Source organism: Puntigrus tetrazona, chromosome 7 (assembly GCF_018831695.1).
Source record: "Puntigrus tetrazona isolate hp1 chromosome 7, ASM1883169v1, whole genome shotgun sequence".
In the NCBI taxonomy this organism is placed as follows: Eukaryota; Metazoa; Chordata; class Actinopteri; order Cypriniformes; family Cyprinidae; genus Puntigrus; species Puntigrus tetrazona.
In genome coordinates, this window is record NC_056705.1 from 4247411 (window position 1) to 4271908 (window position 24498).

Below are 24498 nucleotides of genomic sequence, written 5' to 3' on the forward strand. Positions count from 1 at the left end.
TTGATTGATTGCGGTGCTATGCATGCAATTAAAAGTACTTATAATAAATAAATTAAAAAAGGGGCACTTTTTCCTTCTTCAAACACTGGAATTTATCATGGTACTCTGATGAAAAGCTGTTGAAGTGAATTGTTCCCATTTTTTATGTTTTACAAAAATAAAAAGATCTCCATGTTACTGTAAATCTGAATATTACCTGAATTACCTATATTTTACACTAAGTGCTATAATAATGCTCAAACACTTTTAGAATCAGAAACTTGTTTTGATTATGAAATGATGAAACGTGCATGAAATTATTATTGTTTTGTTTTGTCATGACGAAGACAAAATCTAAATAGATTTATACCATAATTGTCATGAATGAACTGTCTGAGGTGTGCGGATCCATGTGCAGGCTTTTATTAAACGAAAGGCATGGTCATAGCAGGCAGGCGTCAAACAGGGCAAACAGATATATAGGAGGCGAGGCAATAACAAAATCCAGAGACATGCGGAGGTCAGGTCAGGCGGCAAACGATCAGAGAATCAGAAAACAGACAGGGTCAAAACCAGGGAAACCAGAAACTATAATCCACGAACGATCTAACTATGAGACAGGCGAAACAATGCAACCTGCAGGTGAGTGGCTTGCTGCAGTTTTTATAGTCCAGGAACAGGAAGTTGTCGCAGAGGAGTGGATGCAGATTACCCAGAGGTCAGGGCTCCCTCTGCTGGCTTGGTGACATAGCCCCCCTCCTAGGAGCGACTCCTGGCGCTCCACAAAATAAAACATAACTGTGAGCTTGGGAGGGGTTCGGGAGGGAGTCAGCAAACTGAGACCAGGGAGGAAGAGAGGCGGTGGGAGGAGCCAGGGTGAAGACGGGAGGAATCCGGAGCGGGAGGCGATCAGAGCCCAGCCATGATGGTCAGTGGTGGAGCCGACGGAGGAGGAGCCATGGAGAGGTAACGGTCATCAACCCCATGGAGCCGACCGACGGCGGCGGAGCAGGTGGTCAGGGAGACTGAGGCGGAGGCGGAGAGCCGAAGAGCCAGGGTGACACAGCGGCGCTGGAGGTCCTAGGCGTACCGCAGGCTTCCGCGACTGATGCGAGGCGGGGGGCGAGAAGGGCGCGCGGAGCCAGAGCGACAGAGGACTGAGGTGGAGCCGGAGGAAGGAGGAGCCTGACAGAGCCGGAGGGATGGAGGGACGAGGCGGCTGGAGGAGTGGAATCCTGAGGCGACGGATGGTCGACGACCGACCAAGGCGTAGCCGGAGAGACGATGGAGCCTGGTGAAGCTGGTGGATTGACGGAGACACGGTAGAGAGGAGGGAGCTAGGAGCCTAAGGGAAGCCGGCGGGTCTGGCGCCGAGGGTGGAGTCTGGGACTTCGGAGGCGGGGCGCGGTGAAGCGAGGATCCTTCACCCACGGGCGATGGAGACTGGCAAACCTGTGGCGAGCTCCAGGTGGAGGGCAGAGGATGAGTGCAGGGCTGCTGGGATCCATTGGCGGCGTGTAGTAAAGTGTGGGAGGGTGGGATAACTTGAGGCTTTGCACGAGGCGCGGGCACTGGAGGCTTTGCAGGCGCGGGCACTGGAGGCTTTGCACGAGCGCGAGCACTGGAGGCTTTGCACGAGGCGCGGGCACTGGAGGCTTTGCACGAGGCGCGGGCACTGGAGGCTTTGCACGCAGCGCCGGCACTGGAGGCTTTGGTACGGGCGCGGGCACTGGAGGCTTTGCATGAGGCGCGGGCACTGGAGGCTTTGCAGCCAAGCGGGCACTGGAGACTTTGCACGCAGGCGCGGGCACTGGAGGCTTTGCACGAGGCGCGGGCACTGGAGGCTTTGCTGGGCAGGCGGCAGCCATCTTGGGAAGCGGCTCTGGGCAGGCGGCATCCATCTTGGGAAGCGGCTCTGGGCAGGCGGCATCCATCTTGGGAAGGCTCTGGGCAGGCGGCATCCATCTTGGGAAGCGGCTCTGGGCAGGCGGCATCCATCTTGGGAAGCGGCTCTGGGCAGGCGGCATCCATCTTGGGGAAGCGGCTCTGGGCAGGCGGTCGTCTTGGGAAGCGGCTCTGGGCAGGCGGCGACCATCTTGGGAAGCGGCTCTGGGCAGGCGGCGACCATCTTGGGAAGCGGCTCTGGGCAGGCGGCGACCATCTTGGGAAGCGGCTCTGGGCAGGCGGCCATCTTGGGCAGCGGCTCGGGGAAGGCGGCCATCTTGGGCAGCGGCTCGGGGAAGGCGGCCATCTTGGGCAGCGGCTCGGGGAAGGCGGCCATCTTGGGCAGCGGCTCTGGGAAGAAGGCGGCCATCTTGGGTAGCGGCTCGGGGAAGGTGGCCATTACTGGAGTTGATGTGTTGTCCTTTTCCTCCTCAACACCCAACGTGAAAGCTGACCCCACAGTCACTAAACCAAACTCAATAAACTGAGCAAGCGACTCACGTGGACCCTCGCGAACAAGTTTAGATTTGAGCGGCTGATGTACTCCCTCATGATACAACTCAATCAATAAACAGTCCGGTATGTCAGAGAGGTAAGCCATGTCCAAAAACTCTTGAGTATAATCCTCAATCGATCGGGTACCTTGCTTGAGGGCCAATAAACGTCTAGCGAGGGTCCTACCTGGCCATGGATCAGGTGAAAAGCCGCTGGATCCTGGTGTGAGGTTGCATTCTGTCATGAATGAGCGGTCTGAGGCGTGCGGATCCATGTGCAGGCTTTTATTAAACGAAGGCATGGTCATAGCAGGCAGGCGTCAAACAGGGCAAACAGATATATAGGAGGCGAGGCAATCACAAAATCCAGAGACAGGCGGAGGTCAGGTCAGGCGGCAAACAATCAGAATATTCAAAGACAGGCAGGGTCAAAACCAGGAGAACTAAGACTAAGGAAAACTCGGGAAACAACAACAGAACAGGCGAAACAATGCAACCTGCAGGTGAGTGGCTTGCTGCAGTCTTTATAGTCCAGGAACAGGAAGTTGTTGCAGAGGGAGTGGATGCAGATCACCCAGAGGTCAGGGCTCCCTCTGCTGTCTTGGTGACAATAATGCAGTATTTGAGTGGGGAAGATTTAAAAAGTTAAGAAATGTAATAAAACGTGAATAAGCAGTCTGTGAACAAGGAGTCTGATAGTACTTAACAACAGTTATGATAAAGAACACTATAAAATCTAATTACCTAATGTCAAATGCAATAAAAATAATTAAGAAATGTCTAAATATGATAAATGCATTATATTTATTTAGGCATTTAAAGTGTTAAATCATGCAGTGCAAACTACCAGTCAGTCAGCAAATATTGGGATGTTCACAGACCAATCAGATGAAGCGCTGGGATTAAATTGCCCCCGCCCACCGACACGAAGCGTTTGAGTGGAAATGAAGCAAAATAGATTGAGTGGTTGAAATTAAAAGTGGAAATTAGTCCTTTTTTGGTCCTATAATCCTGTAAAATCATTCCAATACAAAAAATCTAAAAATATACACCAATTTAGTGGTTAATAAAGCAACAAAGATACTCTAGAAACCATGGGTGCGTAATAATTTTTAAGAATCCAATGACATCTTTTTATTCATAAATAAAAGTAAATAAGTGGAGGACTAAATTCTTGTAAAATGTTTGCTCTTTGGATTGTTGTAAAATACATTCTTGAAGAAACAAGTTTTTTTATAAAATGCACAGAGAGACCACAGAAAAAGCAAAAGTAAGAGACAAAGTGATGATGAAATGAGCAGTTTATAGAATAATCAAAAATGTTTTAATGCTCAGACTTCATTTGACGGCACACGTCCATTTATTACATCACAATCCAGAGCAATGAAAAATTACCGCTTCACTACATCTTTCACTCATGAAGACAAATATCCACCTAAAGCACACAAGAAGAAAGACTAAACGGCAGAAGAACTATGCTAAATGCTAATCCTTGAATGAAGCACTGAAATGATGACTATATTTAAATGGAAAAAGAAAATGAATAACCCTATGTAAATTAGGTATGAATAAATACATGATGTATGGTTCCTCTCTAAAATATATTTCTAAATAAATGACTAAATAATTACAAAATTGCTGTTATTATTTACATTAGACTGCAAAATATGATCTTCCTCAGTGTTTTTAGCTAAATATTCTTAAATCGATGAGAACCGAATGACTCTATTCATAGCTTTGTACCAAAAATGAAGTGGGTTTTGCTTAAAACAGAGAAAAAATCTCCCATTGGGTTCAGAAGGATGTTTTGTTTTCCCTTTAAATTGAAGTTGATTTTTCTGCCCCCACGCACTGGCAGACATTGTATTTAGGCAACTGACCATTTTGTCATTTATGTCTACAGTTAGTATTCTGTAGAAAGAAGATGGAGGTCTGTCTGAAGTACACTCTCTGAAACAGCCATGATTTGGGGACTTCTAAGGGCCAGAGGTCAAGGCCGCTTCAGCGCTGTGTCACGGCGTAATGTTTTAAAGATTTACTTTATATTATACAGTAATTAACTTCAACATTTCTGTACAAAGGCTTTAAGAAATTAATTTGTTTATTTTAAAAATAAATTCATTCAAAAGTTTCAGAAATATCTAAAAATAAATAAATAAGAAATTCTTCTGAAACTTTTCTTTTTGTTACTTCCGTAATGCAAGAATAAAAAATAATAATATTCAAATATAAAACAGATATAGTATAGACAGAAACTTTTCTAAAATCTGGAATCTCTATTTAAACTAGTTTTTTTAAATATTGGCAAAGAATACAATTTATGAGAATTGTAAATAAACTCTGTAGGTCGTTTAAATGATATGACACATGTAAATTATGGGTTTTTTTGTCACTAGGTGGCACCCACTGGCTGTACATTTCAGTTTCAATTTAAATTTCAGCACTAAGCGTTTTTCCCTAAAATCCTGAGAAAGTAACATTTGTACTTCTATAAAGGAAGACGTTATTCTCGTTCTTTTTTTGTACAGTATGTAAAGCATTAAATAATTAACACTAAAATGTTAAACATCTAAATGACTTTTCCTTAAAGATTCGTTAATGCCTGCACAAGTTTAGCGTTTCCTTGGATATAACACCTTACATGCCGTCGGTGGTGTGTTTTCTGTTTTCAGCCGCTGGAAGATCTTCCCGTTGGGTTGGATGATCCATGTTATGCTGGATCTGATATTCATGTCCTGATCCGAGAGGATCTGGTTCATCTAGACACCAGATAACATCAGTCATTAGTGAACGAGACCCACTCCCTTTTAAGCCTGTCCTCCAACAAAAATGTACCCTATAGAACATATTTTTACATTTTCAAGTTAAGCGCCCCTTTAGTGGTCATTATCAAATCAAAATATGTGTTTATTTAAATCGCAGTGTGTGTGTTATTTATACGGATGACCATGTCACGTCTGAGCGGTCTGAGGCGTGCGGATCCATGTGCAGGCTTTATTAAACGAAGGCATGGTCATAACAGGCAGAGGCGTCCGAACAGGGCTAACAGATATATAGGAGGCAAGACAATAGCAAAATCCAGAGACAGGCGGTGGTCAGGTCAGGCAGCAAACAATCACGGAATCAGAAGACAGGCAGGGTCAAAACCAGATAAACCAGAGACAATAATCCACGGGCGATCTAACAACGAAACAGGCGAAACAATGCAACCTGCAGTTGAGTGGCTTGCTGCAGTATTTATAGTCCTCTGACAGGAAGTAGCAGCAGAGGAGTGATCGCAGATCACCCAGAGGTAAGAGCTCCCTCTGCTGGCTTGGTGACATAGCCCCCCTCCTAGGAGCGACTCCTGGCGCTCCACAAAACAAACAAAACAAAAACATAACTGGGAGCTTGGGAGGGGTTCGGGGAGGAGTCAGCAAGCTGAGACCAGGAGGAAGAGACGGTGGGAGGAGCCAGGAGAAGACGGGAGGAGTAAGGAGCGGGAGGCGATGCCGAGCCCAGCCATGATGGTCAGTGGTGGAGCCGACGGAGGGAGGAGCCATAGAGAGGGAACGGTCATCAACCCCATGGAGCCGACCGACGGCGGTGGAGCAGGTGGTCGAGGAGACTGAGGCGAAGGCGGAGAGCAGAAGAGCCAGGGTGATGCAGAGGCGCTGGAGGTCCCAGGCGACACCGCAGGCTTTGGCGACTGATGCGGAGACGGGGGGCGAGAAGGACGCGCGGAGCCAGAGCGACAGAGGACTGAGGTAGAGCCGGGGAAGGAGGAGCCTGACAGAGCCGGAGGGACGGAGGGACGAGGCGCGGCTGGAGGAGAGGAATCCTGAGGCGACGGATGGTCGACGACCGACCAGGCGTAGCCGGAGAGACGATGGAGCCTGGTGAAGCTGGTGGATTGACGGAGCACGGTGGAGAGGAGGGAGCTAGGAGCCTGGCGGAAGCCGACGGGTCTACAAGCCGAGCTGGAGTCCGGGGCTCGGAGGCGGGACGATGAAGCGAGGATCCTTCACCACGGCGGCAATGGAGACTGGCAGACCCGTGGCGAGCTCCAGGTGGAGGGCAGAGGATGAGTGCAGGGGCTGCTGGGATCCATCGCCGACGTGTGGTAAGGGTGGGAGGTGGGTTAACGAGGAGGCGCACGAGGCGCGGGCACTGGACCAGGCGCCGAGGCGCCGGCACTGGACGGGCGCACGAGCGCGCGGTCACTGGGCGGGCGCACGAGGCGCGGGCACTGGACGGCGACGCGCTGCGCGCGGGCACTGGACGGCGCGCGAGGCGCGGGCACTGGACGGAGCGCGCCGCGGCGCCGGCACTGGAGGCTTGGCACGAGGCGCGGGCACTGGAGGCTTGGCACGAGGCGCGCGGGCACTGGAGGCTTGGCACGAGACGCGGGCACTGGAGGCTTGGCACGAGACGCGGGCACTGGAGGCTTGGCACGAGGCGCGGGCACTGGAGGCTTGGCACGAGACGCGGGCACTGGAGGCTTGGCACGAGACGCGGGCACTGGAGGCTTGGCACGAGACGCGGGCACTGGAGGCTTGCACGAGACGCGGGCACTGGAGGCTTGGCACGAGGGCGCGGGCACTGGAGGCTTGCACGAGGCGCGGGCACTGGAGGCTTGGCACGAGGCACGGGCACTGGAGGCTTGGCACGAGGCACGGGCACTGGAGGCTTGGCACGCGAGGCACGGGCACTGGAGGCTTTGCACGGCAGGCGCCATGTTGGAAAGCGGCGCAGGGCAGGCGGCCATGTTGAAAAGCGGCTCTGGGCAGGCGGCGACCATCTTGGGAAGCGGCTCTGGGCAGGCGGCGACCATCTTGGGAAGCGGCTCTGGGCAGGCGGCGACCATCTTGGGAAGCGGCTCTGGGCAGGCGCCACCATCTTGGGAAGCGGCTCTGGGCAGGCGGCGACCATCTTGGGAAGCGGCTCTGGGCAGGCGCGACCATCTTGGGAAGCGGCTCTGGGCAGGCGGCGACCATCTTGGGAAGCGGCTCTGGGCAGGCGGCGACCATCTTGGGAAGCGGCTCTGGGCAGGCGGCGACCATCTTGGGAAGCGGCTCTGGGCAGGCGGCGACCATCTTGGGAAGCGGCTCTGGGCAGGCGGCGACCATCTTGGGAAGCGGCTCTGGGCAGGCGGCGACCATCTTGGGAAGCGGCTCTGGGCAGGCGGCGACCATCTTGGGAAGCGGCTCTGGGCAGGCGGCGACCATCTTGGGAAGCGGCTCTGGGCAGGCGGCGACCATCTTGGGAAGCGGCTCTGGGCAGGCGGCGACCATCTTGGGAAGCGGCTCTGGGCAGGCGGCGGCCATCTTGGGAAGCGGCTCTGGGCAGGCGGCGGCCATCTTGGGAAGCGGCTCTGGGCAGGCGGCGGCCATCTTGGGAAGCGGCTCTGGGCAGGCGGCAGCCATCTTGGGAAGCGGCTCTGGGCAGGCGGCAGCCATCTTGGGAAGCGGCTCTGGGCAGGCGGCAGCCATCTTGGGAGCGGCTCTGGGCAGGCGGCAGCCATCTTGGGAAGCGGCTCTGGGCAGGCGGCAGCCATCTTGGGAAGCGGTTCTGGGCAGGCGGCAGCCATCTTGGGCAGCGGCTCGGGGAAGGCGGCCATCTTGGGAATAAATGCAGTGTCTTCTTCCTCCATAATACCCAACGTGAGAGCTGACCCCACAGTCACTAAACCAAACTCAATAAAGTGTGCCAGTGATTCACGTGGACCCTCTCGAACAAGTTGTGTTTTGAGTGGCTGATTTATTCCTCGTGAAAAATTCAATTAGCAAACAGTCCGTAAATCAGAGAAGTAAGCCAGGTCCAGAAATTCCTGAGTATAATCCTCAAGTGATCGGGTGCCCTGCTTGAGGGTTAGCAAAGACATTGCAAGGTGCATACCTGGCCATGGTTCGGGTGAAAAGCCGCTGGATCCTGGTGTGAGGTTGCATTCTGTCACGTCTGAGCGGTCTGAGGCGTGCGGATCCATGTGCAGGCTTTTATTAAACGAAGGCATGGTCATAACAGGCAGGCGTCGAACAGGGCTAACAGATATATAGGAGGCAAGACAATAGCAAAATCCAGAGACAGGCGGTGGTCAGGTCAGGCAGCAAACAATCACGGAATCAGAAGACAGGCAGGGTCAAAACCAGATAAACCAGAGACAATAATCCACGGGCGATCTAACAACGAAACAGGCGAAACAATGCAACCTGCAGTTGAGTGGCTTGCTGCAGTATTTATAGTCCTCTGACAGGAAGTAGCAGCAGAGGGAGTGATCGCAGATCACCCAGAGGTAAGAGCTCCCTCTGCTGGCTTGGTGACAGACCACACCTAACCCACTCCTAAACCCTACCCCTACCCTTTTAAAGAAAAAGTGCAAAATTATGATTTATAATGCATATCCATTTTATGAGCACTTGTGACCTGGGACCGAACCCATGATCGCATTATCATACGATCACATATTATTGTATGAAAGAATGCACTAACAGCTTAACTACCTGAAACCTAAATTACGACGCAGATAAAAGATTACAGAGCATTAATTTGAAAAATTTCTGTTGGTGATAGTGGTGCAATTGCAGTATACTTTCAGATGGGTCATATTTCTCAATATTTCATATTTGGACAAACAACCTATACGGGCATATTAGTTGGAGGACAGGTTGGCTGTTTGGACATCAGTAAACTAAGAAATTCCAATAAAATAAACACTACAAAAACATTTTTTCAGTACAACTAAAATGTAAACATTCTTACATCAATTCTTACTTTATATTAAGATAAGAAGCAGAATCATCTGACCTTCTTCTCTATGGCCTGCATCACCGTGGATTGGTTCAGAGATGTGTCTGATTTGATCGTGAATCTCACACGCTGCATTCTTCTGTTTTCACGGCAGTAGAAAGGCAGTGGAGTGGAGCAGTTGTCTTTAACCATCAGTGCTCCAGGGTTGGCTCTCGCACACTGGATTTCGTTCAAGTTATCAGGCTGCGTAGACTTCCACTTCACGGAGGACCACAAGACACCGCTGTTATCTGACCACAGCCATGGGATCCTGTACAGGCGAACCAGGCGTTGTTGAGGTTCCGTGAAGAAAGCTCGCTCGCGAGGAACGTGTTCTCTGCGTCGTCTGTAACGGCGGCCAGGTCTGTGTAGTGTGTTTTGCAGTACGTTTGAGCATCCGTCCAGTTCAATTTCACGCTGTCGATGAACTCAAACTTGTCCTGAAGTGTGTTCTGGTTGTCTGTACATTTGTGAGAAACATTGAGAATGTGAAGTGCTAAATTTGTTTATAGAAAAATATGAACAAACTCATCTTCAAAAAGCGGCTCAGAAAAGTTTTTGCTTGTTTTTAGTGTCACTGATATACTTTTTCTGTTTTACTGTAATTCTAGGTAAAGATTTAGAATCTGTCAAATAACCTGTGCATTATACAATTGTTTACTCACTTGAAAAATGCAATACCCCTCATACTTTTATTAAAAGTGGAGCTCTATCCTGGGTCGGTCCATGGGCTGAAAGTGTGACGACAAGCCGGCGTGATTGTCACACAGAGTGTCCCACTGCACCATGCCCATCTTAGTGGTCTCATATGAAACAAACCGTAAGCCATATGCCCCAGGAACCTCTGAAAATATTTCAGGGAAACCACTATCTTGCCTCTGAAAGAAAGCACTCAGGTCAGCACTGATTGTGTGTGCTTCTCTGTGAGGCAGACCAGGTCCAATTACAGACCAAGAAAAGAAATTCTCTGCACAGGGGAGAACTCTTTTCCTGGCTGACTCCAAGGCCCAACTAGCTGAGATGCTGAAGCACCAGGTCCCAGGGCTCGCACAACTTCTCTTGCGACTGAGCCAGAATGAGTCAGTCGCTGAGATAGTTGAGAGTGTGATGCCCACTTCCCGTAGCGGGGCAAGGGCACCCTCAATGGCCTTCCTAGGGACAAAGTTCCTAGGTAAGAACTTTGTACTGCCATGCATCTGTGGCGAGGAAGAATGGAGACATGGAACTAAGCATCCTTCAGGTCGACCCATGCAAACCAGTCCCTGGTGCTGCACAAATCTGATGATGCGTTTCTGTGCATTTTGAACAGTAGCTTATGCAGGGCCCTGTTCAAAAACCGCAGATCCAGGATTGGTCGAAGGCCACCACCTTTCTTGGGCACAATGAAAGTAAAACCCTGTATAAGGTCTGTAAAACCCCCCCTCCATCTCGTCTAGAGAAACCGATCAATTGCATCCTTTGCCAGGAGGACAACAATCTCCTTCCACAAGACATGAGCATTCCGGACCACCACTGAAGTCTCGAGAATGCCACTAAACCTGTGTAATCGTCGGGCGAAATGGATCGCATAGTTGAGCCAAATCGTTCGGATATGCCAATGTGATGGGTTGAGCAGTGCATCCAACTCCTCGCGAGTGGCACCATCAGAGTCACGCCGTACAGCTGTACTGCGCAATGGAAAAGGCAGAACATTCTGGTTGGCCTCTGTCAGACTGTCTAGATACCATGAAGAACCAGCTAGATCCCCTAACGTCGTCTCTTGGTCACTGGAAATGGGGGGCACTGTGGGAGAGAGTTAGGAAGCAATGCATCGCACACTGACCCCGAAGGCCCGGAGGATGAGCAATTGCTCTTGCTCTTAAATTTTGTGTCTGAGGCGGCAGGTTCTCCACATGGCCCTCCTCCAGGGAGCTCCCGACACAAAACCCCCAGTGGAGCGGTGGCAGCTGGAGGATCACGTCAGGGGAGGATGTGCTGAAGTCAGTGGGACAGTCACAAGCCTGATGTTCTTGTTATTTTTTAATCTAAATATCATAATTGTGTTTCAATACAAATGACATGGGTGTTAAGTGACGATTTTTCATTGTGGGTGCAGTAACCATTTGAGCTGTTTTGCTTCAAGTAAATATATCTTGATTTAAGAATGTTTATATATTTGTCTCAGAAAGCAAGACATAAAATAAAAGTCAATTATTTTGTGCAGCATTTTTTTCAAACTCAAAACAAAAACATCGGAATAATCTATCATTTCTTACCAATTTGGCAAAAGAAGTTGTCTCTGCGTCAGTACAAGTTCTGTCATTCCATCGTCCTTTGCTGTTTATATTTCCACAGGCCATGTATATGTCGGGCATATTTGGCTGAGAGGAATCCCACTTTGCATTGCTGACCGGCATGTTTTGATACGACCAATGCCAAACATCTCTGGAGAAACCGATCCAGGCGTCAGATGGGAAGTTCTCAGCGTTAGCGCTGCCTCCTTTAGTTTAGCTCTATCTTCATCGCTCTGAACCGTCGCCAGATCCACGCATATCCTTCTACAGTACGATTGAGCTTCTGTCCAGGTCTTTGGGTCTTGGATCAGGACAAAACGCTGCAGGTCACACGAAGCCTTCGACAGAATTCCTGCTGCAGGAAAATCAATAGTGTAAAGTTGATCTAAACTCCTGATCTAACATCGGTTTCTGTCACAAGAACACTCACCGAGAAAAACAACAAGCTGAATCTTGTTCAGCATCATCATCTCTTCACAGGTTTCTTCAAAGAAAGAAATAAAGGACAGGCTGGTTACTTTTCTGATTCTGAAAGTGCACTAGTTTTATATTAAGTAGGGGTGAAACAGATTGTATGGACTAGAGAATACTTTATATAGTCAATACTTTTTATGTTGTAGGGCTGTTCATCTCTGCTTATAATTGTTGTTCAATCAGTTGTTCTTGTTATATTACTGACTTTAGTAGTTAAACAAATATTTTCTGCTAGAGTATAGAAATATTTTTAGAAAGTAAACTAAAAGAGAATACTATCCGTCATTCAAAATCTATAGTATGAGCTACACGGTGAATTATGTGATCTGTTGCACCACTAATATTAAGGCGGATTTATTGGAAATTAGCAGTGAATGCAAAACCCAATTTCAGACACAAACCCTGATTCAACCAGTATCAGAAAAAAATAGCAAGAAGAAACGGTAGAATTACAAAATTACTGAAATAAATCCTGTCTTTTTGATGCATCTAGTATTATAAAGGCCATACTTGACGGACTCATGGACCCTGAAGGTGAAGAGGCCTCAAAATGTCAATATTGTCATCTCAATTAGTGACTGATTTTTTATCAGGAAAACTACTGACTGTGCACAAAGTTTCTATTGCAAGAATGTTTAAATGATGATATATAGAATTTATCTTTGTTTTTTCTTAGATTAATTTTATATTGTTTTATAATTTTAATTTGTATCTGCCATGTAATAACTGATGAGACTGCAATGGCCGTCAAATATAATACAGCCAACATATAGTCAAATTTTGTAGACACTGTCAGGCATTGTTCATGCTTTAATAAAACAATTTTCCTAATGAAATTAGTTTTAATGGTTAGGTACATTGTAAATAATGATGACTCATTATTGTAACTCAAATTAAACTAATTTGATTTCGAATATACAATTCCGACTTGATTATACATTAAGAAAATATATAATAAGGCATTAAAGTTGGAGTAGGTGAATCAGCCATAGAAATCAGAACAAACTCAAATTTACCTGCTGTGGAGCTACTGATGCTTGATCTTCTCACCAGTATGTCAATTATCTTCTCTCAACATACTTCTCTTTCACAATCTACCAAACTCTTTATGCAAACCTTTTGTGTACTTCTGGATGTAAGATGCTGATTTACATTCTGATTTTGCTGCAGTATGAGTCTCTTTATTCAAATAGTATCAGAGGATGTGATGATAGAGCACAGAAGTGCTTTTTCACAACCACAAAACTTAAGCCACAAAGGAATACAAAGAAATCACTGAACTGATATGAAGCCTGTTCCAAACAAAAACAAAAAAATTTAACTGGGTATTTAAGAGAGAGTTGTGAAATTACTCCATTAATAACAATATAATTTTATCCATTCCAGTAGGTCTCACTTTCCATTTGACTACAGATGTTGAAATTACAGATTTAAACAACTTTGATGTGGTTGGAGTGTAGAGTTTTCAGACCAACAAAATTCTGAATGACTTCAACTGAGAAAGATGTTTTGAAGACGGATGGTGAAGTTACAGCATCTGGCTGACCGTATTAACCAGTCAAATCAACCTTGATCCCTAGGAAAAACATCTTACTTAAACTAGCCCAAAGTGGTTTGATGCTCTTCCAGCAGGTCTGGTTTGTTTGTTTCAGTCAGTTTTTCGCTGTAGGTGAAAGTGTTACAATAACCCTATAATAAATAGCCTGCTTGAATCCCACTGACAATCACATGTATATTTTGACACATATTTTCACATGTATATATATTGACAATCTCCTCGCAATAGCCCCTCTCTGGTGCATTCCACTGAGGAAGAACTCCTTTCTCAGGGGCTTGGCACCATGTGGCAACCACTGTCCAGACCTGTGGAACTGTATGTGCGGCTCCTGGACAAGACGCGGCAGACTTAAGTGATTTTCCACAAGCTGTGGTGAACACTATTACCCAGGCCAGAGCTCCCTCTACAAGGCACGCTTATACCATGAACTGGAATCTGTTTGCGAGCTGGTGTTCCTCTCACAGAGGAGACCCTTGAAGGTGTGCAATTGAAGTAGTGCTCTCCTTTCTGCAAGAAAGGTTGGAGCATAGGCTGTCCACCTTGAAAGTATATGTGGCTACCATTGCAGCGCATCACAATGCACTAGACGGCCAGTCTTTGGGAAAACATGATCTCGCTGTAAGGTTCCTGAGGGGTGCCAGAAGCTTAAATCCTTCCAGGTCACCCCTTGTGCCCTCATGGGATCTTTCTGTTGTCCTGGCTGGCCTTCAGAGAGGTCCCTTTGAGCCATTGGAGTCAGTTGAGCTTAAGTTCCTGTCTGCTAAGACCGCCTGATCGTGCTCACTTCTATCAACAGGGATGGGGAACTCCAAGCCTTTTCAATGAGCAAAGAGTGCCTTGTGTTTGGGCAAGCCTACTCTTATGTAGTCCTGAGACCCAGCCTGGATACGCGCCCAAGGTTCCCACCGCACCTTTTACAATCATGTGGTGAATCTGCACAGAGGAGGCAGATCCAGCCTTGGTGTTGCTGTATCCCATCAGAGCTCTATGCATATATATGTGGACCACACCTGGAGCTTCAGAAGCTCTGAGCAGCTTTTGTCTACCATGGAGGTCAGCAGAAAGGGAAGGCTGTCTCCAATCAGAGGTTGGCCCACTGGATAGTGGACGCAATCACATTGGCTTACCAAGGCCTAAGGTGAACCTTGCCCCCTAGGGGTGAGAACTCCACCCGGAGTGTCGCCTCCTCCTTTGCGTTGGCGCATGGTGCCTCTCTGGCAGACATCTGCAGAGCTGCGAGCTGGGCGATACTGAACACCTTCGCAAAGTACTACAGTCTTACGTGTAGAACCAGTTGCTTCACGTGTTTTGGGTAACAGGCAATTGGAAGGAAAAACTGGCTGGTGTCACGCTTGCTGCACCATTCCCCCTCACCTGGGGCTGCAGGCGCTTATTTTCTTCCTCCAGTAAAGTTCTCCGGTTGGTGATCCCTTGTGGAGCTTCCTCTGACACCTTCAGCAGTCAGACTTTGCAGAGCAGTCTGACGCCAGGTCCAGTATCAGCGTAGCCTTCTCGTTTCCGTTCGGCCCCTGTACTATACATGAGTCAGACCAACAAGCTTGTAGCCAATGAGCAGTAAGGGGCGTGTCTACTCATGATGCTGAAGAGCTTTCAGTGATAGGACGGACATTAGCCAAGACAGAAAGATAGATATGCAGATAAAAAAAAAATGTCATTATTTAGTCGTTTGGAATGCACTAGTCATGTCATTTCCTCATTATCTTTAGCTGGGATGTTTACACATATATGTAAAACACATATATGTAAAAGACAGTGACAAACAAGCTCTGGGTTTATGTAATATTGATTATTAAATAATTTTTACTGCAGTCGAAACTAAGGCAAACACTTGTGTTTGCATATACTTGAATTTGTTAAGCTAATGATGCATATCAAATGTGTTTACACAAATACTGAAGTTATTTACTAAAGGATTATTTGCATGAGAGTCACTGCCAATGGTTTGGGATGAACAAACTGAGACTACTTTACTTCCAAATAGTAAGCAGTAAATAAATAGCACTCACTAAGTAGTAATGAAACTACCTTAAAAGTGTCCAACAGAGTTATAATTCATTGTAAGTGACAATCCAGTAAAAGTGAGATATGGGAATAGTAAACCCTTAAAAAAACTAAATCCTGTGAGTTCAGTGCTTTGGTCCACAACTAATGTAAACACTACCCTGATTATTTTCATGCTCCTCCTTGATGATTGCCTACTTCCTGATTCCTGTCATGTGATCACTCACGACAGACAGACCTAGCGACATTTAAAGACATACACGCAGTCAAACAGATAAGAGAAATAATACAACATGAAAATCCCATTAAAATATATAGATACACATATCATAATGTATATTAAGTGATATAATATCCAAATATATAAAAATAACTTGCACATTGTGATATATTTTATGCAGTAGTGTACTTATTTCATCGCAAAAAGTCCATTTCTAGATCTGCTCAATGTTGCACCTTTCAAAGCAAACATTGATATGTCCTAGCCATGTCACGTTAACATAAATATGACATAAATGTGTAAAGATACCAGTATATCTGTGTTCGGAGTCGAAAACACCGGAATAGTGTGGATGTCAGGTGCAATCATAGCAAAATTTCACCATTTAAAGCAAAAATGGGTTCCACTTTATATTAGGTGGCCTTTAAATAAACTTTAAATAATCAAATAATTGGTACAATGCACTTATTGTGTACATATATGATTTTACATTGTACTTCTATCATTTTAAAAATGCCTATAGGTTATTTGTTTTTGTAATTGCATTCATAACTACACTGTTGACCCATCCTTACACCTTAAACCTACCCATACCACCAAACCTGCTCCTAAACTTACCCGTATCCACCCTTAATAGCGGCGCCTAATATAAACCGTGACCCAGAAATGCAGCCTTAGGCCGGGCACACGCTATTTAATTTTAAGTATAGTGTGAGAAGTCTGGTTGCATCTTGATGAACGCTTCTAATTCAGGGGTGTCCAGAATCTCCTGAAGAGCTTAGGTTCAACCTGAACCAGATCGAGATCGCTAGAAACTTCTTTGAGTCTTTGAACCGATACCAGACGGTTGTGCGTTCATTCAGTTACATCGGTGAAAATCTTGACAGGGCATGTAAAAAGCTGACCTTCTGGACCAGTAGAAGAACATCCCTGGTGTCTGAAGTATACTTAAAATAGTCGAAGTGATGCTTAAAATGCACTAGTTCTGCACAATTAAAGCTGACCAGTTTAGTTTACTAAAATTACAATTGCAGGACATTTTATTAAGTAAATAAATATGAAAATGCATTTGTAGCATACTTACAATGAAATAAATGTATTTCATATACACTGAAGTATATTTATCGTTCTCTAGGATGTGGATGACGTGTTGTGTTTCTATGTTTGGGGACTCTCCATAGGTGTAATGTTTTTATCATGATGATCAGGTTTATTTCGTGAGGCTCCAGTGTTGATATTTAATAAGCAATGCGCTGTCAAGTGTTTCCTGTTCCTGAGCACCAGATGGCAGCACCATGATCTACTTTCCTCCGCCAGCAGTCATATGATCTTGAGTTTATATCACAAAACCCCATCTCTAATAACCCAGCCTCCATTCAAAGCCTCTCATTACCTGAAGACTTTGATGGATGAAGCCCATTAAGAAAAGGCTCAACTCATTGGTCGATGTAAACCACTTCAAAGTTACAAAGCTCCGTCTCTATTTCTTTTCTCAGTGTAGGTCAGAGTTTAGACATTTAGAGTTTTTAAGATATCGGGCAAAGATATAAATATTTCATCATTTAACCCCAACTGGATTTGAATATTAGAAGGTAAGGTCAGATGTTTTATCAGACTATTATTATTTTTATGTGTAAATATGCCATTAGGTCATGTGACAGAAAATACAGTTTTTTCCTCTTTAAGTCTGAACCATTTTTATATTTTGCTTAAAATAAGTATCTACTAAATCTAAAAATGAGTGTCTTTCATTGAAAAAGGTTGGTTTCAAAAGGTTTGCAGAGCAATCAGCGCATCTTTCACTTATTTCATCATTTTCAGATGAGACCAAGCGCTCTAAACGGACCGGATGAACCCGTCTCTTGTGTAGCTGAACTAGCTTTCTTCAGTTTTACAGTAATTCTGGATTTACATGAAAGATTGAGAGATGAAAAACCAGAGAAGAGCAGAAGCAGGAGAACAAGCAGAGTTTATTGAATAATCTCCGTTTCTCTATGCTTCATTAAACAAACATCCCCGAAACCACACCAGAAGATAAGACCGAACAGCTGATAAATAATCCTTGAATGAATCAATGGAATCAGTATATAAATCAATACAAATTATTATATAGTTAAATGAGTAAATGATACGTCATACATGATTCAGGTATGAATAAATATTTAATAATAATAAATAAGACCCAAACCAAATATATGGCTGCTCTCTAAAATTAATTGTTAAGGAAATGCAAAATTGTACATAGCAAATAATATTAAGAGCGTAACAATTGAGTAAAACGTAAAACTTGTGAAATATGATCTTATCGTTATTTACAGTAGACTGCAAAAATGCTTTTCTTCCTCTGTTAAAAACTTTTCTTAGCTTTTTAATAAAACATAATATTCTTAAATCAGTAAAAACCTGAATGAAATAAGATAGTTATTGCAGTTTCGTACAAAATCGAGTGAATTTAGATTTTGGAGTTCAGAAAATGAAGATTTGTCCGACCCCAATGGCAGATATTTTATTTGTCCTACACTTATTTAGCGAAGAGAGTTAAAAGATAGGTATTGATGGAAAACTATATTTGTTGATTTAAACATTCTGATGCAGAGAAACTGATATGAAATATCTTTAGATCTAAGCGATGACGTTTGGGCTTCATCATTTCTACAATCTGAGCAAGTTTTATGAAGTTATGAGCAAAACCTGACAAATTGTTGTACCTTTCAAAAACTATAAAAACAGGTTTTTCCTATTTATCATCAAATAACTCAGCACTACTTGAAATGAATATGAAATGTAAAGTTCAGGCTCTGTTTGGTGTTGATCAAGTAGTTTTCTTCTATCCCCGGTGGCTCCCGTCAGTTCACACAGATTTGAGCAGACTGCACTAAAGCTTTATGTTATTTCTTAGTCATTTGGTTTTTCGTGTAGTGCACTCTTGTTAATAATGAGAACTGTCCTTAATCCACCTTATTTTTCCTGGAAGATGATTTCTGCACGCTGACCTCCAGTCTCTTCCAGCTATTTTTATCTGTGCAAAAGAGCTCGTTTTGCTTCTTGATATCACAAACTGGTGTGTTTTTCCATATTATGTTAACACATTATCTTAATTAGAAACACGCTGGTTAAGTGGTGCACTGAACTATTTCCCATGTCTCGCATCAAACAGATTAAAGAACAAAATGTGTACTTAATAGATACAAGCTATATTTTTACCTGATATCTTAAAAGTGAAAAAACATTTTGTAAACAAATGCAATAATAATGCCTAATATATTTATATATATATATATATTACCATGATTATTGTTATAAGTTGCTATGCACTGACCGTATTCATTAAATGAAGGTAACTTATTATTATTATTATGCCTGTACCTTAAAGATGCACAAGTTATGGCACGTATCAGAGTTTAGCGTTTCCTTTGCTATAACACCTTACATGCCGTCTGTGGTGTGTTTTCTGTTTTCAGCCGCTGGAAGATCTTCCCGTCGGGTTGGATGATCCATGTTATGCTGGATCTGATATTCACGTCCTGATCCGAGAGGATCTGGTTCATCTAGACACCGGATAACATCAGTCATTAGTGAACGAGACCCACTGCCGTTTAGACATCAGTACACTAGAAAAATTCAAATAAACACTGCCAAAAATGATTTACTTGTACAACTCGTAACGACAGACTGGGGTCTTGCTTGGAGCCCTTATTAGCTCTGATAAGAGAAAATTCAGTCTGATATTAAAATAAGAAGCAGAATCATCTGACCTTCTTCTCTAAGGCCTGCATCACCGTGGATTGGTTCAGAGATGTGTCTGATTTGATCGTGAATCTCACACGCTGCATTCTTCTGTTTTCACGGCAGTAGAAAGGCAGTGGAGTGGAGCAGTTGTCTTTAACCATCAGTGCTCCAGGGTTGGCTCTCGCACACTGGATTTCGTTCAAGTTATCAGGCTGCGTAGACTTCCACTTCACGGAGGACCACAAGACACCGCTGTTATCTGACCACAGCCATGGGATCCTGTACAGGCCGAACCAGGCGTCGTTGAGGTTCCGTGAAGAAAGCTCGCTCGCGAGGAACGTGTTCTCTGCGTCGTCTGTAACGGCGGCCAGGTCTGTGTAGTGTGTTCTGCAGTACGTTTGAGCATCATGCCAGCTTAACCTCACGCTGTCGATGTACTCAAACTTGTCTTGAAGTGTGTTCTGGTTGTCTGTAAGGAGAAGATTGGGCAGAGAAACATGCTTTAAAATATGAAGCATCATACAAAATAAACTAAGTATATAAACTTGTTCACAAATACCAATGAATCAGTCACTTTTATTTATATAGCGGTTTTAACGATACAGATTGTATCAAAGCACTGAACAGTGTAAAACGGGAGAATACAGTGATGTTATAATGGCGAGATTGAACAATTTATTAAATAGAGTCTCTGTAATTAATTCAACGATAATTGCTAAAAATGAAGCGTCCCCATATGGACATACACACAAGTATAGACGACTCAAACCTCATACTATATATCAGAATAGATCTAATTAAGGTCACTTGTTTCACGCAGTGTCTTTAACAAAGCTTTTTAATTTGGTTATCTTTTGTGTCTTCACTGGAAGAATGTGCTGAGGTCAGGCACAAATGTCTAAATAAGACATCAATATCTCCCTCAAACTGAAGGGGGTTTAGCTTCTGAAGTAAATATATCTTGATTTAAGAATGTTTAGGTAAAAGCACAACTTTTTTGGTTATGTGTATAAGATCCTTGAGTATAATTTCTTACCAAGTTGGCAAAAGAAGTTGTCTGCGTCAGTACAAGTTCTGTCACCCCATCGTCCTTTGCTGTTTATATTCCCACAGGCCACATCTGTGTCGGGCAAATCTGGCTGAAAAGAATCCCACTTTGCATTGCTGACCGGCATGTTTTGATACGACCAACGCCAAACATCTCTGGAGAAACCGATCCAGGCGTCAGATGGGAAGTTCTCAGCGTTCGCTGCCTCCTTTAGTTTGGTTATGTCTTCATCGCTCTGAACCGTCGCCAGATCCACGCATATCCTTCTACAGTACGATTGAGCTTCTGTCCAGGTCTTTGGGTCTTGGATCAGGACAAAACGCTGCAGGTCACACGAAGCCTTCGACAGAATTCCTGCTGCAGGAAAATCAATAGTGTAAAGTTGATCTAAACTCCTGATCTGACATCGGTTTCTGCCACAAGAACACTCACCGAGAAAAACAACAAGCTGAATCTTGTTCTGCATCATCATCTCTTCACAGGTTTCTTCAAAGAAATAAATAAAGGACAGGCTGGTTAGTTTTCTGATTCTGAAAGTGCACTAGTTTTCACTATAGTCAGGAGATTTATTGGAAATGAGCAACAAGCAGACCTGGCTGCAAAACATGAAGAAGAAGAAAAAGAAAAAAACAGTGAATGCAAAACTCAGTTATAAACCATGAATCAACCAAGACAAGACAAAAATGGAAAGAAGAATGGGTAGAATGTAAAAAAATTATTAGAAATAATGCCTGTGGTCAGAAAATCCAGACTCATGGATGTTTATTGAAGGGTGAAGAAGCTCCAGGATGACAATATAGTAATCCCAACCTGTCTGTAAAAATATTTTGCTCTGTCCTATTTATAATTTGTCTAAAATTAATTTGACATTATATTGGCATTTATGATATTATGATGTTGTTGTTGTAGGTGTAATTAAAATGGAATAAAACCCAACAGCTATACTCAAGGGTTTTAGACACTTTCAGACATTGTTCATATTTCATACGCTGACACAAAGCGGTTGTTTAAAATGTACCAGTTTACCAACAAAAGTATTTTTAATGGTCAAGTACACTGTAATAATCATGGCACGTATTTTTCATTAGTTTTTACATGATCTTTTTTTTTTATTTAGTCAAAGTTAGTTTAATATGTATTTCACCGAATTTACTTTTGACAACGATTTGATTATACACAAGTACAATAAGTTTTAACGTTAAAGTAGGTGAATTTTTTTCCAGCCATAGAAATCACCACAAACCTCTTTTTACCTGCCCTGCGATGGAAGCTGGTGTCTTCTCTCAACAAACTTCTCTTTTACTATCTACCCTACTCTTCTTTATACATTCCATTATGCAAACATTTTTGTCTACTTCTGTATGTAAGATGCTGAGACTAATTTACATTGTGTTTTTGCTGCATTCTGAAGCTGTTTATTCAAATAGCATCTGAGAACATGATGATTGAGTACAGAAGTGCTTTTTCACAAGTATGAAACTTATGTCACAGATGAATTTATCTGATTTGAATCCTGTGCCATTAAATCCTGTTTCCTGTGAATAAATATAGAGCTGAGTTACATCAACATAACAGAAAAAACTACTGCCGGGTTTCCAGATGATATCTTTGAAGGGTAACTGTCAGGAACGAACAAGAATTCAATTGTAGGTTAGAACTTAAATTTATTTATAGTCTTTGAACAGAAACTTGACTGAGGCAGAGGAACAGAAAACTTAACACCAGGAGGAAATTAACAGGATCTAGTCAAAAAACAAGCCTCCAGTCACTCCACAAGGCAGGAAGCATTTGGCATAAGGGAATCTTCTCAAAGAGTCTCTACAACAGTCCTGCTGCTTGATCCCAGAATGAGATCCAAAAGGGGCAGGGGAGAACGAACTGCCAGACACAGCAACAGAAGAACCAGGACTGGAACAGGGGAACAGAGGTCTGGAGAAAACAAAAAGGCAGAGCGAGAAAAGAGTAAAACTAAAAAATACCAGCTATGCTTGGAGACTACAAAGACAAGGCAGGGCAGGACAGGACAGGACAGGACAGGACAGGACAGGACAGGACGGGACAGGACGGGACGGGACGGGACAGGACGGGACGGGACGGGACGGGACGGGACGGGACTGGATACCAATGCACCATCCTCACACCACAACGGTCAGACACAAGACTGCAAACAAAGGGAACTTAAGTAGAGGGGCAATCAAGGAGCTAATGAGCCACAGGTGAGAAGGTAGCTAAAGTGGTTAATCAGATGACAATGGGGCGGGGAAACTGTTTGACAGACAAAAAACAAAAACAAACTGATCAGACTGAAGTCAGTAACATGAACATGAAAACCATAAGAGGTATGAGTCCCAGTACTGAACCTTGAGGTACCCCATACTGCATGTGTAATCTTCATGTACTGCTATGAACTGATGGCGGTCAGATAAGTACGATTTGAAGCATGCTAAGGCACTTCCTTTTAATGACAACAGAATAGTCTATTTTCGAGAATGTTGTGGTTGACAGTGGTACTAATCACTTAATAAGCAGGTCATTTGTCAGGTCATCAACTCTAATGAGGTCAATTTCAGTATTATGATACAAACTAAATCCTGACTGGAATTCCTCACAGATACCATTTTTCTCTAAGAACGTCTCGGTTACGTATGTAACCCTCGTTCCCTGAAGAAGGGAACGGAGACGTCACGTCGGATGACCGACGAATGGGATCTCGCCGAGAGACCAATCTACTTCGAGTGTATCTAAACAAGCCAATTGAAGATTGGCATGCGCTAATCGCATCCAGCTGCCGCTGATCACAGCGGCGTGTATAAATAAGCAGCGGGTGCAGCGCATATTCAGGTTTTCGCTGAGAGCGAGCTAGTGACCCGGCCCCTTCAGCAGAGGTGCAGCACCGTGGCGGCGGGGCGTGGCGTCTCCGTTCCCTTCTTCAGGGAGCGAGGTTACATCGTAACCGAGGCGTTCCCTTTCAGTCGGTCACTCCGAGTCACGTCGGATGACCGACGAATTGGGATCCCTACCAAAACGCCATGGGCGCTGCCTCTTCCAGTGTCCTGTGGGAGCCCACAAGCCCCCTCAGTCTGTCGGCGTGAGGCGAGGGCTCAAACCACAAGAAGCCAGCTACTTTTGTAACACTACCCATTCGTAAGACTGGAACACTGGGAAACGTCCCACGTTCTAGTGAACAGGGGCGTCGGAAGTCCAGCCTTCCCGTAGGAGGTCTCGGGCGAATCACGCATATGGACAGTATTTCAGTTTGCATATGGAAAATTGGAGGTGATTGAACCCTCTTAGACGGGCAGAAGGTCTGCCGGGAAACACGGGGCTCTAAGGCTATGCCGTGAAATACACACATAAAGTCCTCTTGGGGTACTTTACATGGCTCCCAGCCCTCACCGGTTCTCACGGATTCATCGAGAGGGCCTGGCGCGGGATGCTCCGCAACATCTGGCTGCCGAGGGAATGGAGGAGCTCGACAGGGTCTACTGTATGGACGCTCTGGAGCGGTTAACAAGCCGACCGAAACCGGGCCTCTCAGTGCTTCTACCAGTTTGAGGTGAGAACACAGGAGGATACCGGTTCCACACGTGAGGCTATAGAATCTAGCAATCGTGTTGGGGGTCGCCCAGCCCGCAGCTCTACAATCTGTCAGCGAGGTGCCACGAGCCACCGCCCAGGGCGATGCAACACTTGCTGAGTGTGCCCGCAACCTGAAGGGGGCAGGGCATACCCTGTGCTTGGTACGCTAGGGTAATGGCGTCCACTATCCAGTGAGCCATCCTCTGCTTGGAGCGGCACTCCCCTTCTGCCGGCCTCTGTGACAAGCGAGAGCTGGACTGAGGTCCTGAAGCTTTGTGTCCGGTCAACGTAGCATCGGAGTGCTCGGACGGGACAAGCAACGTCAGGGCTGGGTCTGCCTCCTCCAGGGCAGCGCTTGAAGGTTCACCACCTGGTCTCTGAAGGGGGTAGTGGGAACCTTGGGCACGAGCCGG

The 24498-nt window shown here is 45.1% G+C and overlaps 1 protein-coding gene across 1 annotated transcript; it reads right to left on the bottom strand.

Moving 5' to 3' along the window:
• Positions 1-18857: 18857 nt before the first annotated feature.
• On the bottom strand, positions 18858-21474 carry LOC122348141 (macrophage mannose receptor 1-like). Its single transcript, XM_043243404.1, has 4 exons — positions 20939-21474; positions 20495-20863; positions 19485-19927; positions 18858-19277 (listed from the first exon to the last, which is right to left on the bottom strand). Exons 1-4 carry the CDS (start codon positions 20976-20978, stop codon positions 19146-19148), a joined length of 984 nt encoding a protein of 327 aa, XP_043099339.1. The 5' UTR covers positions 20979-21474; the 3' UTR covers positions 18858-19145.
• Between the last annotated feature and the right edge of the window lie 3024 nt (positions 21475-24498).